General features: G+C 31.8%; 2 protein-coding genes across 3 annotated transcripts; one reads left to right on the plus strand and one right to left on the minus strand.

Moving 5' to 3' along the window:
- Positions 1-5,302: 5,302 nt before the first annotated feature.
- On the minus strand, positions 5,303-9,101 carry LOC108375165 (putative nuclease HARBI1). The gene is made up of 5 exons (XM_017631261.1): positions 8,836-9,101; positions 8,603-8,780; positions 8,349-8,539; positions 6,122-6,257; positions 5,303-6,065 (listed from the first exon to the last, which is right to left on the minus strand). Exons 1-5 carry the CDS (start codon positions 8,940-8,942, stop codon positions 5,535-5,537), a joined length of 1,143 nt encoding a protein of 380 aa, XP_017486750.1. The 5' UTR covers positions 8,943-9,101; the 3' UTR covers positions 5,303-5,534.
- Positions 9,102-10,752: 1,651 nt separating this feature from the next.
- LOC108375166 (uncharacterized) lies at positions 10,753-11,878 on the plus strand. 2 transcript variants are annotated; one of them, XM_017631263.1, is made up of 2 exons: positions 10,753-10,774; positions 10,908-11,878. In XM_017631263.1, exons 1-2 carry the CDS (start codon positions 10,769-10,771, stop codon positions 11,658-11,660), a joined length of 759 nt encoding a protein of 252 aa, XP_017486752.1. In that variant the 5' UTR covers positions 10,753-10,768; the 3' UTR covers positions 11,661-11,878. The 2 variants fall into 2 exon arrangements, with proteins under 2 accessions (XP_017486752.1, XP_017486751.1); XM_017631262.1 differs by having other exon boundaries at positions 10,760-10,844.
- Positions 11,879-12,595: the final 717 nt, after the last annotated feature.

A 12,595-nucleotide genomic window follows, 5' to 3' on the forward strand; every position in this document is an offset into this window, starting at 1 on the left:
AAAAAGTTGAACGATTTTGACATTAGCCGTTTATTTACATTTCTTCGTTGTTTACAATTTGGTGGTGGCTTTTTACTGCAATTTTCTTCATTTTCGCTTGTGACAACGTGTGTACACATAAGATAAAGAATAATTTAACACAACGGCATGATTTTTAGAAGAATTTGCATAATAAAAATGATTTTTCATGCGCTCAACAATTTCGCGGTTTTCTCCGTTCTCTTCGTTGTTTACTTCTTACAACAAAGATGGCGTCGAGATTTCGGCAGCTAGAAAATAACTTTTTTCGTTCTTTCCTTCCCGCGTGATCTTGTGTCTTTCGTTCATGGTAAATAAGCGATATGTACATTAGGGCGGAGTAATTTAGTTTCGAAAAAAGTGTTTGGCACATTCGAATTCTACGATCGATTCTAAGCATATATGGTGAACAAACTATATTCCCAAAATGGCATTTGACCCTCCCAATTTTTAAAAGAAAAATCAGTATATTATAATTTTTTCTGAACGAAATTAATTTTTCATTTCCAAATTGTGTGTTTTCTTCATACAATATATTGATTTGTGTGTTGGTGTTGGTTGATTTTTCCGACAGGGTGGTAAGATGATTTATTTTGGAACGAATTTCCGTCATACCTTGTCAAGTTTGGTTTGCAGACAAACCGGTTTCGGCGTTGTGCCATCTTCAGTGTCAGATTGAACGAAAAATGACACTGAAGATGGCACAATGCCGAAACCGGTTTATCTGCAAACCAAACCTGAGAAGGGATGACGGAAATTCGTTCCAAAATAAATCATACTGATTTGTCTTTTGAAAATTGGTAGGGTCAAAAGTCATTTTTGGTAAATAGCTTGTTCACCAGTTTTGCTTAGAATTAATCGAAAAATTTGTAATTTGCTATACACTGTCTTCGAAAATTTTGCTCCGAACAAATTACTCCGCCCTAATTTACATTAGACCGTACCAGAAAAAAAGTTCGCCGTATACCTTCGAACCTAAAATATTTTTGCCAGGCAGCTTCGAAAAACAATTATATATGCATTTATATCTTTTTTGTCGGACCTTTTTTACATATTTCGTCTTAAATTTGGCTTTTGCAGCCGGATCTTAAAATATGATATATCGATGTTCTTGTCTCGAGGAGGTATTTTTTTCTGTTCCAAAGTTCATTGAGCTCAAGTACCCCGTTCTGGTACTTAGCTGCCAGATCTAAGTTCTTATCACTCTAACGTACCATCCTAATGTCAGTAAATTAAAAGCCGACAAAAAAAATTAAACTTTTGCCAAGAAAGTAAATCGATTATTCCAGTAGAACTATTTAAATACAAAAATTTTATTGGCGAATCTTGATATTGCTTTTTCTGTAATTTCAGACCTTGTACTCAGTTTATTCAAATAAATAAAGATAAAAGGTCTGAAATTCTAAGAAAAAGCAATTGCTTAGTTTTTTATTGACAATTTTTTTTTAACAAATCGAGTAAAAGGTCTGAAATTTTAAGAAAAAGTAATTCCTTATTTTAATACATACGGCCCATTGCCTTGCAAAAATGCTTTAAGGTTCGAAAGTAAAGAAATTTTTAGAAATTCCTATGAAATTTTTCGGGTTTTCGTAATTTTCAGAATTGAAGGTATTGCCATTTATTTTTCTTTTTTGCAGCAGTTTTCATTCTTCTATAGTTTTATGTCCTAAAAAAGACATCATCAAAACAAGGGAATTTCTTTAAATTTGTAAAAGCCATGAAAACCCAGAAATTGGAGAAACTTTCAAAATTCTTATGAAATTTTTTCTAGTTTTGGGTTTTTTAGAATTGAAGGCATCGCCAAATCAGTTTTTGTTTTTTTTTTTTATTTATTATTCAGTAGCAATTTTTATTATTCTATGGGTTTTTCTACAAAAAGACATCTTAAAAAAAAATATATACATATATGTATATAATAAATAAAACAGCCGAGCTGTTGTATAAACTGCTTCCATATGAAAACCCCCAAGCATCAGCATCGCTAATTGTTTTACAAAAGAGCTACATACACGTAAATACATACGATAAATATATTTTGTACAAAGTACATGAACAATGTTGTGCAATAAAAAAAAAAAAAAATATTAAGCAAATATTTATATACAATTTACATAAGTAGTTAGCCAGTTCAATGCGACTATACAAAATTGAAGTGCCTCTACGAAAGCCATCCATTTGATAAACTGAGGTTATGGAACAAAGGGCACAGAATCACAGGAAAAAAAGATATAAAACCAGATTGCGTAGCCAAAAGGTATCAGTAATAAAGTAGTAATATAACAACATTTTCACAATGAACTTACATAAAATAAAGACTAATAACTTGCAGGAATTGTAAAAGTTTTATATAACGAAGATTTGCTAGGTTGGATGTTCTTTTTTGTCAAAAGTCGAAAAACTTATTTTAAGAAAAATTTTACAAATACAAAAAAAAATTCTAAATGCAATTAGCATTTTTTTTAATCTAAAGTTATGAAACATTATTGATAATAGACAACATAATTTTTTTTGTAACTAAAGTGGCGACATCTTAAAAGGCAAAATTTTTTAGCAAAATTAGCAAAACAATTTGAAGATTTTCTTAAAAATAAGAGTAAAAAAATATCTTGTATGGCATAAAATTACGCATGGCAAATCAAATAAATGTCAAAAAATTTCAATCACCAAATTACAAAAAAAAAAAAATTAGTTTAAAAGTGTTTGATAATAAAAAGTGCATTGAAAATCCAGGAAATAAATTTGTAATCTTCATACCTGTACTTAATTTACATTTGTTTATCTTTTTATTAAACGATTTTGCCAACTTTAATACACCTATAACCTCAAAAACCAACACTGAAGGTTAACCCAAAAGCATACACTATAAGCAGCCAGTGTTCAAAAAGAAGTTTATATAATTTATGTCACTGTATGCCAAGAGTTAAAAGTTAGTATACACCTTGTTATAATATTGACAATTATTTTCATGAAAGTTGTTTCTATAACATAAACAATATAAATCCTATGTTCACACTTTGTAGTATAAAAATTCACAAGAATTAAAAAAACTTTTCAGAACGTCCTCCAGAAAAAATCTAAACAAGCAACGGTAACTTTTAGCGTTTGAGAATTGCAGTCTGTTGTATTAAAATGGAATGGGTTACAAAACTGGGAATTCGAAAATTTTATAAAAATTCTGAATAAAAAGTTTGAAATTTGGATGAAAATATTTAGAATTTTTGTGAATTTTGTAAATAGTATGAAACTTTATGGTTTGTGTTATGGAATGAACTATATTTTCATTCAAAATTTATGACAAAGTTTGTGCATGAAAATAATTGTGAATGTTATATTGGAACAAGGTGTATACTAACTTTTGATTCTGATTGTATATTTTAAAAATTTACAATAATGTGTTTTTTTTTGTAAAAATAGTTAAATAAAATTGTTGTACATTAAAATTAAAAATTTCCTTAGTCTTAAGTAGATTGTTATAAATATTGTGAAATAAGTAGACTTTATTATGAAAAATGCTTAATTTCAAAATTAAATTCAACAACGTTGGTTTAGAATATATCGAAGTGCATAATATATTTGTATAAGGAGACGAGCAAACGAAGAACAATTTGTTAATAAAATTTTTGAGCGTTTTTTTACAAAGAAAAGTGGTTTCTATTTAATATTTTCTGTAAAAAAAAAAGTTGTATTTAGAACAGAAATTATCAAAATGGCACTTAGCTGCTACTTGGGCGTAGTAGTTTTCACCCACCATTCTAGCCTAGAACAGAAATGGGTATATTGGAAACATTTATTCCATGGTGTTAAGTTTTAAAAAATATTTATTTTTTAAATAAAGCTAATCACCTTAAAATATTAACGGGTATCATAAAAACTTGGCAAAATTAATATAGCATATACTACTACTTAATATAGAAAGACCCTAACTCATTTTCTTGTCAAAATATTTTAAAAATATTTACTATAGCATAAAATTAGTTACATTCCTAAATAAAAACAGCCTTTTAAAGAAACTCGCAGCAAAAGGACTTGATTTTGTAGGCAGTTTTTTCACCACTCCGTAAAGAAACAAACATTTTAGATAGGGCCTTTCTATATTAAGCTAACGATATGAAACTGCTGACTTCAAATACTAGTGGACTATGACTTTCCGATAAAAAAGAAAAAATTTGAATGCATAAAAAATTAGCTCCACGACAGTCGGTTCTACCTAATCGGAATGACCCAGACCTATGTATATCTGGCCAAGGACTGTCACTCCAAAAACTCTTTGGAAAATTTTCTACATATGTATATGCATATTCTAACCGAGTAATATTTTGTATGTACATACATATGTGCATTTAGTTAATTACTAGCTTCAAATTAACGCGTCCTCAATAAAAATTCCATATCATTTGACCTTAAACTAAATAAACTTTAAAAGCAAAAATGTTCACTAGTGACGACATACATACTAGCCAGTTAACGCCATCGAAACAATAAATTAACAAACAATAATACAAAAAATAAAATAAAACAAATACAAACGTACTTAACGAAACAGTGACATCGTAAAAATATTTGGTTTGGCTAAAACCTTAAGTGGAATGCAATGCGCTAATTGCTTTGTTTGTATGCCAGTGGAGGTGGCTAACAGGTAGCCGGTGTGTTGTTTGGGTTTTACAGATATATGTATGTACATACATATATGTATATATGTATACTATGTACTTTGTGCATATATAAATACAAGTTTTACTTAGTGAAACAAGTGAGAAGAAACCCTAACAATTAATCTACTGTTCTCCATCGATGTCGCATCAATTTTGATGCAATGACCTAAAACTTCTTGGAAAAAGTTTGTATACTAAAGTGTGCAGTTAAAGAATTTGTTTAGCTCATTTCGGTAGTAAATAGTGAAGGCAAACGATTTCTATTATATAATAGAGTTTCCTCAAGTGTCGCTCACTTTTAGGAAAGGACTTGTCTATATTTTACAGATTTAAAAAATACATTAGTAGGTACTTATCGTTACCTTAATATAAGAAGGCCCTATCTAATATCGTCGCTGAAATGCAAAAGAGCCGTAACTAAAATTTTGTGTTTCATAAAATGATGTGGAGATGATGCAATTCACTTCCGAGTAAATTTCAAGAAAGCTCAATTTGAATTCAAAGCGAATTTTGCTGAATTTCGCAACTTTACAAAATACTTGCTATCCTCCCAATTTTTTTTTTTGCAGACAAATTTACTATACAAAAATAACACTCGTCACTAAGGTCTTAAATCATTTTATTGGATTCCATTCATTTAAAAAACCATGTTATGAAAAACAAACCAATACAAAATAAATATTAACATTCATGGCAAATAATAAAGTAAGGAACTTCATTGGATTCCATTTAATATATTTAAAAATCCCTATTATGAAAAAGAAATCAATAAAAAAACAAATATGCATATTCATGGCAAATAATAAAGTGAAAACAAAAAGTAGATGATATATGTAAGTAAAAGTTGTAAATTGTTCATCCATTTTATTTCAGAGTTAACTTGTTTAGGTAACTTTCGCGTGCTTTTTTACCTTCGTCGTAATAGTCCCATTTTATTGAGTCGTTTGAGCATATTTCTTCAATAGTAGTATCATCAGTTGACACGTCAACGTAATCATATTTATAAATGCCACATTTTTGCAATACATTATGAAATATTGCGCACGCGTATACCAACTGTGCAGCATCCTTATGGTCGTACCAAAGAACACGTCCTCTAGATAAACAGCGAAAGTGTGATCTCAGTGTGGCAAAAGTTTTGCTAATAGTGTATATAGCCTCTAAGTGTAGCGTATTGTAAACCTCTTCGTTCTCTGTTTTAGCGTCTAGTATAGGCGTTAGAAGCCATGGCTCTAATGGGTACTCAGAATCACCCAAAAGCCATTTAGTTTCACCAGAAGTATGTTCATTAATGAGTTTTATTCTGGGTGGTGAAGATGTCCATACTTCGCAACCGAGGCAAGAGCCGGGAAATCGGGTATTTATGTGGCGTATAATGAGTTCATCGTCGCATATCTGAGGTTTAAATGAATTTTAATATGAAGTCTCAGCAATGTGTTTTCAATTCTTACCGCTTCAACCACAATGCTATAGTTTCCGCTTTCATCCTTGTATTGATGTGCAACTGACGATGCTGGTGTTTTTATGGCAACATGAGTGCAGGCAATGGCACCAATAACGCCTTCGATTCCGAATTTTGTATGGAACCTATAAATATAAGGTTGTTCTGCGTTAGGTAACAGTTTCAAATGTATATACAGCCGTGAAAAAATAAATAGGTACGCGACATTTAAATAAGTTTTGCCTATTTTTCTTTTGTTAATTTAATATTTATTGCTTTTTATATTCATTGCCGGCTCAAGTATTGGCGCAGCGAATTTTTCGCGTTGATTTTCGGCAAAATTTTTAGTGGAAGATGTTGCTCGATTTCTCCAAACAAAAAATAATTGTTGAAAATATCGTACACCATCTTCAAAAGTAACACAACTCAAAATTTGGCATTTTTGAAATTATGCACTAAAAATTTACACAGAGCTTGTATTTACCTTTTAGCTAAGCTGGAGCAAATTTTTGTTATAATTTGTTGAAAAAACCTAAGGTAAAGTCTTACTTGCCCATATTATTAGCATGTGATAAGAAAAAGTTTTTCGCATTTTCTGACGAACGAAAAATTTTGAGTTGTATCACTTTTGAAGATTATGTGCGATATGTATGTACTTTGTATGGAAGAAACTGCGTGAAAAAATTGCCAAAAATCAACTTCTTCAAAGTTGCACTTTACTACAATTGACAGGCTATAAAACTGCATACTTAGAATTTTTCTAGAAAAAGCTGCAAATTAGCATGCCTCCATTGAATTTTCCTGAGTTTTGCACAAAGTTTCGAGATTATATTTTTATATTTTTTGGTGCAGAATAAAATAAATTTTGATAAAATATTATCGAAAATAAATTAGAATAAAAAACTTTGCTTATATTGCGAAAACTTCACTGTACCAATACTTTTGTCCGGCACTGTAAGTATAGATCAGTATCTAACTAAAACCATATAAATTAATATTTCAAACTTTGTGCAAAAACGCAATGATTTTTTGTGACTTTTTCAAGGATTTTCTTCCAGGCAAAGTACATATCGCTCATTTACTTTAATAGTGTCATAATCCAAAAAATGGAAATATTGAGCTAAGTAGACAGAAATTACCGGTACCTCTTCCTCTATGTTTTCTCAATTTTGTATGTATTTATTTTTACTATGGGAGTATGTGCAAATTCAAAACTTTAAACCCGTTTTTCTCGAGTGTTGTTTTTTTTTGAGTTTTGACACTGTTGAAGTAAATGAGCGATATTATCCAAAATTTGTTTGTATTGAAAAAATGCGTTAGCATTCAGAAAAAAAAAAAATCAAAAATCATTGAGATTTTATATCAACTTCAAACTTGCATTCCATTATATTAGAATTTAATGAGCTACAAAACTGCATAATCAACATAATTTTGAAAAATCTGATTAAAGCTTAAAATTTAGAAGCAACTTTGCAGAAATTTTATAATTTTTGTACAAAGTTTGTTATATGAATTTATATGGTTTTGGTTGGATAATGAAAATATGAAATAAACGAAAGAAAATAGGCAAAGTTTGTTAAGTTAAGTTTGTTGTCCTATTTATTTTTTCGCAGTTGTACATACATATGTAAGTAGATTTAATCATAGTGAAATAAAAAATGGCAGCTTTTTCTCGATTTTAGTCACGTATGTTCGAAATTTTTTTTTCTATAGAAAAAAATGCGTATCTATCAGAAAAAATATCAAAAAGTAAAGCGATTTTTTAGCAACTTCAAACTTGCATTTTATTAATATTGCAGAATTTATGTCTGTTAGTATAATCATAGTGAAATAAAAAATCGCAAATTTTTGGCGATTTTTGTCACGTATGTTCGACAATTTTTTTTTTTGGAAAAAATGCGTATCAATCAGAAAAAATGTCAAAAATCAACACGATTTTTTGGCAACTTCAAACTTGCATTTTATTATACCAGAATTTAATAGGCTAAAAAACTGTATAATCAAAAAAAATATTCAAATCTAAAATATAGATGCAATTTTGCAGAAATTTTATAATTTTTAAATTAAGTTTGAAATATGAATTTATGTATATGGTTTATGCTGGATAATGAGCTATGCCTTTATAAAAAATAATAAATATTACATAACCAAAAGAAAAATAGGCAGTTTGTTAAAATATTACGTTCCTATTTTTTTTTTGCCTCACTGTATGTATGGAAAAGTAGATCCAAGCTTACCCTTTCTTAATGCTGTCGTACTCATCGGTACTTTTGGGAAAGCTTATCTCCTCACGTTTGTGATTAACTACAAGTCTGCATATGTAGTTTATATCACGTAGAACGCCAAGGCGATTTGTGGCTGAAAAAGGACTATTTCCTACCCATCTTCTATATGACGCATTAACAAGGTAATGTAATGCTGAAAGGAACTAAATTATAATGCATATTTAGTGCCGGGCATATCTTTTTTCATGAACATTTCCATAACTTACTAGAAGTTCGAATGGAATTCCATATTTACTTGTGCGTTTATCATACGGCTTCAACTCCTGGACAATGTCCCAACATAATGTCTTTGGAAGCCGAAAGTACCGCCGGAAAGTACTTTCTTCCATTTGAAACGGGTCTTCTCGGATGCGCAAACATGCTAGTCTTTGCCTGCGGGCATTTCTGCAAGGCGGGAAAATTAATTAATTTATTCGCATTCCTTAAAAGCTGTAATTACCTCGCCCTGCGGGTTCTCCTTTCCCTTTTTTCATTTTCTTCATCCAATAATAATAGCGCATATAACGCAATAATTCCCAACATGCTTACCAAAATTACTTCCCTCATCAGCCTGCGAATCAATGAATTTGCTTTACATAAAATATGTATAAACGAGAATTATTTTACTGAACTCCAAAAAGTCACTTGTTAAATTTGAAAAGGCTCAATGGCGCAACTCTTTTAAAAATTCCTGCCGCTTCATTTGATATTGCTATCGTTGCGCTAGCGGTGATAGGCTCGATAGTTTTTCGTTTCGATACATTTATTGGTAATGAATCGAGAACCGCCCATGATGCAAAGAACGTAAATTTACGATTTTACTATCCACATCGCAAGCGGTTTAATCAGACGTCAACAGGGCGGCCAGAAAATCAAAAAATTTTGATTTTTACTCAAATTTCCCTCAAGCGGTTTGTCAAAACCCCCATAGACAACACAAATGGGGATTGCGGTCGAGGAAATAGCCACTTAAACTTCTTCCATGTATAAATTATTGTTGTTTTCCCCCACTAATTCTTCATTAAAAAAACGGCATCAAACTCAATAAAATTATTGAATATAGTCGATGAATAACGATTAATAACAACTAAAGAATTTAAAAATTCCCATCCTTATTTTGACAGCAAACACCTGAGAGTTGGCATATTTTATTACAGTTGCGAATTTCAAAAATTATAGCCTTTTTAAAATCCGTAAATTTATGTGTCAAAAATCCCAATGAAAATAACATATTCGCAGCTATTTTTGCAGTTTTTAGCTACATATTTATTTGATTTCATACATATTTCAGAAGTTTGCAAACTACCACACATCAATTGCCGCCTTGCCTTCGCAACTGTTGAGCAGCTGCTAGTTGTTAACACAGGCATGCTTTTGTTCATTGCTTTTTTCACTATTAAACACGCTGGCAGCACAGACGTGGCATATGTAGGGACACGATATCAAATCGAAAGTATCGATATGGTACTAATTTTGAAGTGTCGCTGTAAAAATATCGGGCACCTATTAATATCGGAATAAAAAGACTCGATAACCCATACCGAAGGTATTTCTGCCATGAAAAACAGCTGATAAAAAAAAAATCAATCGCAGTTTAGAGTCAGCGTAAAACAGTTGGGACGCCCTTTGTGGCACGACATCAAGGCGCACGCAGCAAATCGGTGGAGAAGCTTGGCCAAACACTAACATCTTGTGTAAGCGCCAATTTATTATTTTAACACGTAGAGATTGAGGTGTTGGCTTAAAGTACCGACACCGCTTGTTCAAATCCCGCCACATGCAATCCTAACGATAGTAAAAAATTTCTGTTCTTTAAAGCCGAATTTATATCGGGAAGAATTGTTAAAGCGAAAGTACACAGCGTCCATTGCGTCGCCGGCACCGTCACCGTTAATGTGAGTGTCAACGGTGCTTATGCGGCAAGTTACACACCATTGCTTCCGTAAAATTAAAAACTCGCTGCTACTCTTTGCAAAATTGCGTTGCATTTTTCTTTCATCATATTTTACATTTCTTATTTCAATAAATCCAAAAATTTTCACAAACTGAAAAAATTTAAATTCAGATATGTAAACAAAACACAAAATAGTTGTCACGCATAAGCGAAGTTTAAAGTTGAGCTAATTTGTGCTTCACAGTCACCGTCAGCTTTGTTCATGTAACTTACTTCATACGAATACACCAATTTAACTTTTTTGACAACTGACGGTGACGTTGGCGGTGACGCAATGGACGTTATGTACTTTCACTTTTAATTATATTGGTCGATACGATACTAGGTACTCGATTCCAAAAAATATCGCTTTAAAACTATCGAGTAAAAAATATCGGTATCGAATTCCAAAGGTATCGATATGGTATCGTATCATATCGAAATTCGTGTCCCTAGACATATGTTTGTAAGCATCTGTCATTAACTATTTGTTTACTTGTCGATAATTTACCTAAAATTATTTGAAAATGGGAAAAGTAAAATTTTCAATTTAGTAACACAACCTACTAGTATACAATAAAAGCAATTTAATTTTTTAGGTCGAATGGACCAGTACAATGATCGCGCGACTGATAAAGGAAGCAAAGGAGCGGCCATGCCTTTGGAATAAGACCGATAGCCAGTTCGCAAACAAGATTTATAAAACAATCGCTTACGAGGAGATCGGTGATATACTTGGTGTTCCGGGTGAAAATGTGCGCATGAAGTTGCGAAATTTGCGCATTAATTTCATGCAAGTACACAAGAAACAATTGAAGGCGTCGTTAAATGCTAAACGCGTTTATCCACCCAAGTGGGAGTACTATGACGCCTTGCTCTTTATGGCGGAATCATGTGTTCCTGTCGAAGGAACTCCTTCAAAAAGAATCAGGCGCGCGGTAGAGTACGAGGAATCATCGACATCCTTTGACCCCTTAATGGATGAGGTTAGTAGAACAGATGAGATCTATAAAACAGAAGAGCTGAACGAAGAAGATGAGTGCTATAATTCAGAAGAGTTAAACAGAACAGAAAAGTACAAAAATTCAGAGGACTTTAACAATTCGGCGGATTGCAATAGAAGAAACGAGTCTAATAGAATAAACGAACCCATCATATCACAAGAAAAAGCCCGCGTCAACAATGGTTCGAACGAAATATTTGGCGAATATGTGACGGCTAGCCTTAATTGTCTCGATGATGCTAAATTCGTTAAGCGAATGAAAGCTAAAATACAACTTTCAATATCTGAGGTGATGACTGAAAGTGCGATGCTGAAATTGTCCGAATGCGACTCTTCCGCAGAACTTTAGGCTTTATGTGTAAGCCTCGTTTAGATTAGAACTCGTCCTTTTTTTACCCAAAAATGTTCGTTAAATTGTGAACAATATTATGTTAGATTCCTATATAAAAATGCCTTTATGTGTTTGAACCAATTCGTTAGTGAAACAATTGTTAAGTGTGTACTGAACATAAATGAAATTCATTAAGAATTCAAATTATTTGATAGAATAAAAGTACATTTAATCTATGTATGTATGTACGTTAGGAATCCGAATTATTTAATATAATAAAATTCACTCCAGTATATCCAAAGACAGATTACGAATCTTGAGGCTCTAGGGATAATAGTTGGTGGGGGCTCTCAAACTCTTTTTAAATTGTTAAAATTTTGGAAAGAAGATTCATCCCAATAGATAATTACAGGAGTTAAAGGCCCTTCCGAAAGGCCTTCCTAACAGTCAAGAGGCCTTCCACTCCACATTCCTTTCTCCTATCTTATTTGTATGGAGTGGCACAAATTGAAGGGCTTCTTCTTTTGCTATCCATGGAAGGCCTTCCAGAAGGGCTTTTATAGTCCGTACTTTTTGGAGGACTTCTTTTAAAGTTGCTTCTTTAATTTATAAAAATCATATATCTTTGAAGTATTTGCCTAAGGTTTATATCAAATATGTGTTATTTCAACTTAAAATATTTATTGAAATTCATTTGTAATGATAAATATATAAATTTATGCATTCACGTAAATTGTAAATGGATAAGCCCTTGTAGAAGGCATGCAAGGAAACACTTTTCAGCCCANTCACGTAAATTGTAAATGGATAAGCCCTTCTAGAAGGCATGCAAGGAAACACTTTTCAGCCCTTAGAAGGGCTTTACTTGAGAAGGCTACCTAAATTATCTTCTGGGATGTAATAATTGTTTTAATAATGGTATTCATATAACGTGGTAAACTGCCGATAAGTGT

This window comes from Rhagoletis zephyria, unplaced genomic scaffold, assembly GCF_001687245.7.
Source record: "Rhagoletis zephyria isolate East Lansing unplaced genomic scaffold, Rhagoletis_zephyria_1.1 Rzeph_scaffold_08581, whole genome shotgun sequence".
NCBI lineage: Eukaryota > Metazoa > Arthropoda > Insecta > Diptera > Tephritidae > Rhagoletis > Rhagoletis zephyria.

Bases quoted from the DNA above. Each gene is read 5' to 3' on its own strand.
- LOC108375165 (XM_017631261.1), bottom strand. From the start codon at position 8,942: ATGAGGGAAGTAATTTTGGTAAGCATGTTGGGAATTATTGCGTTATAT. The intron at 8,540-8,602 runs GTAAGTTATGGA...ATTATAATTTAG, and splicing joins GAATTCCATTCGAACTTCTA to TTCCTTTCAGCATTACATTA. The intron at 6,066-6,121 runs GTAAGAATTGAA...TTTAAACCTCAG, and splicing joins ATAGCATTGTGGTTGAAGCG to ATATGCGACGATGAACTCAT.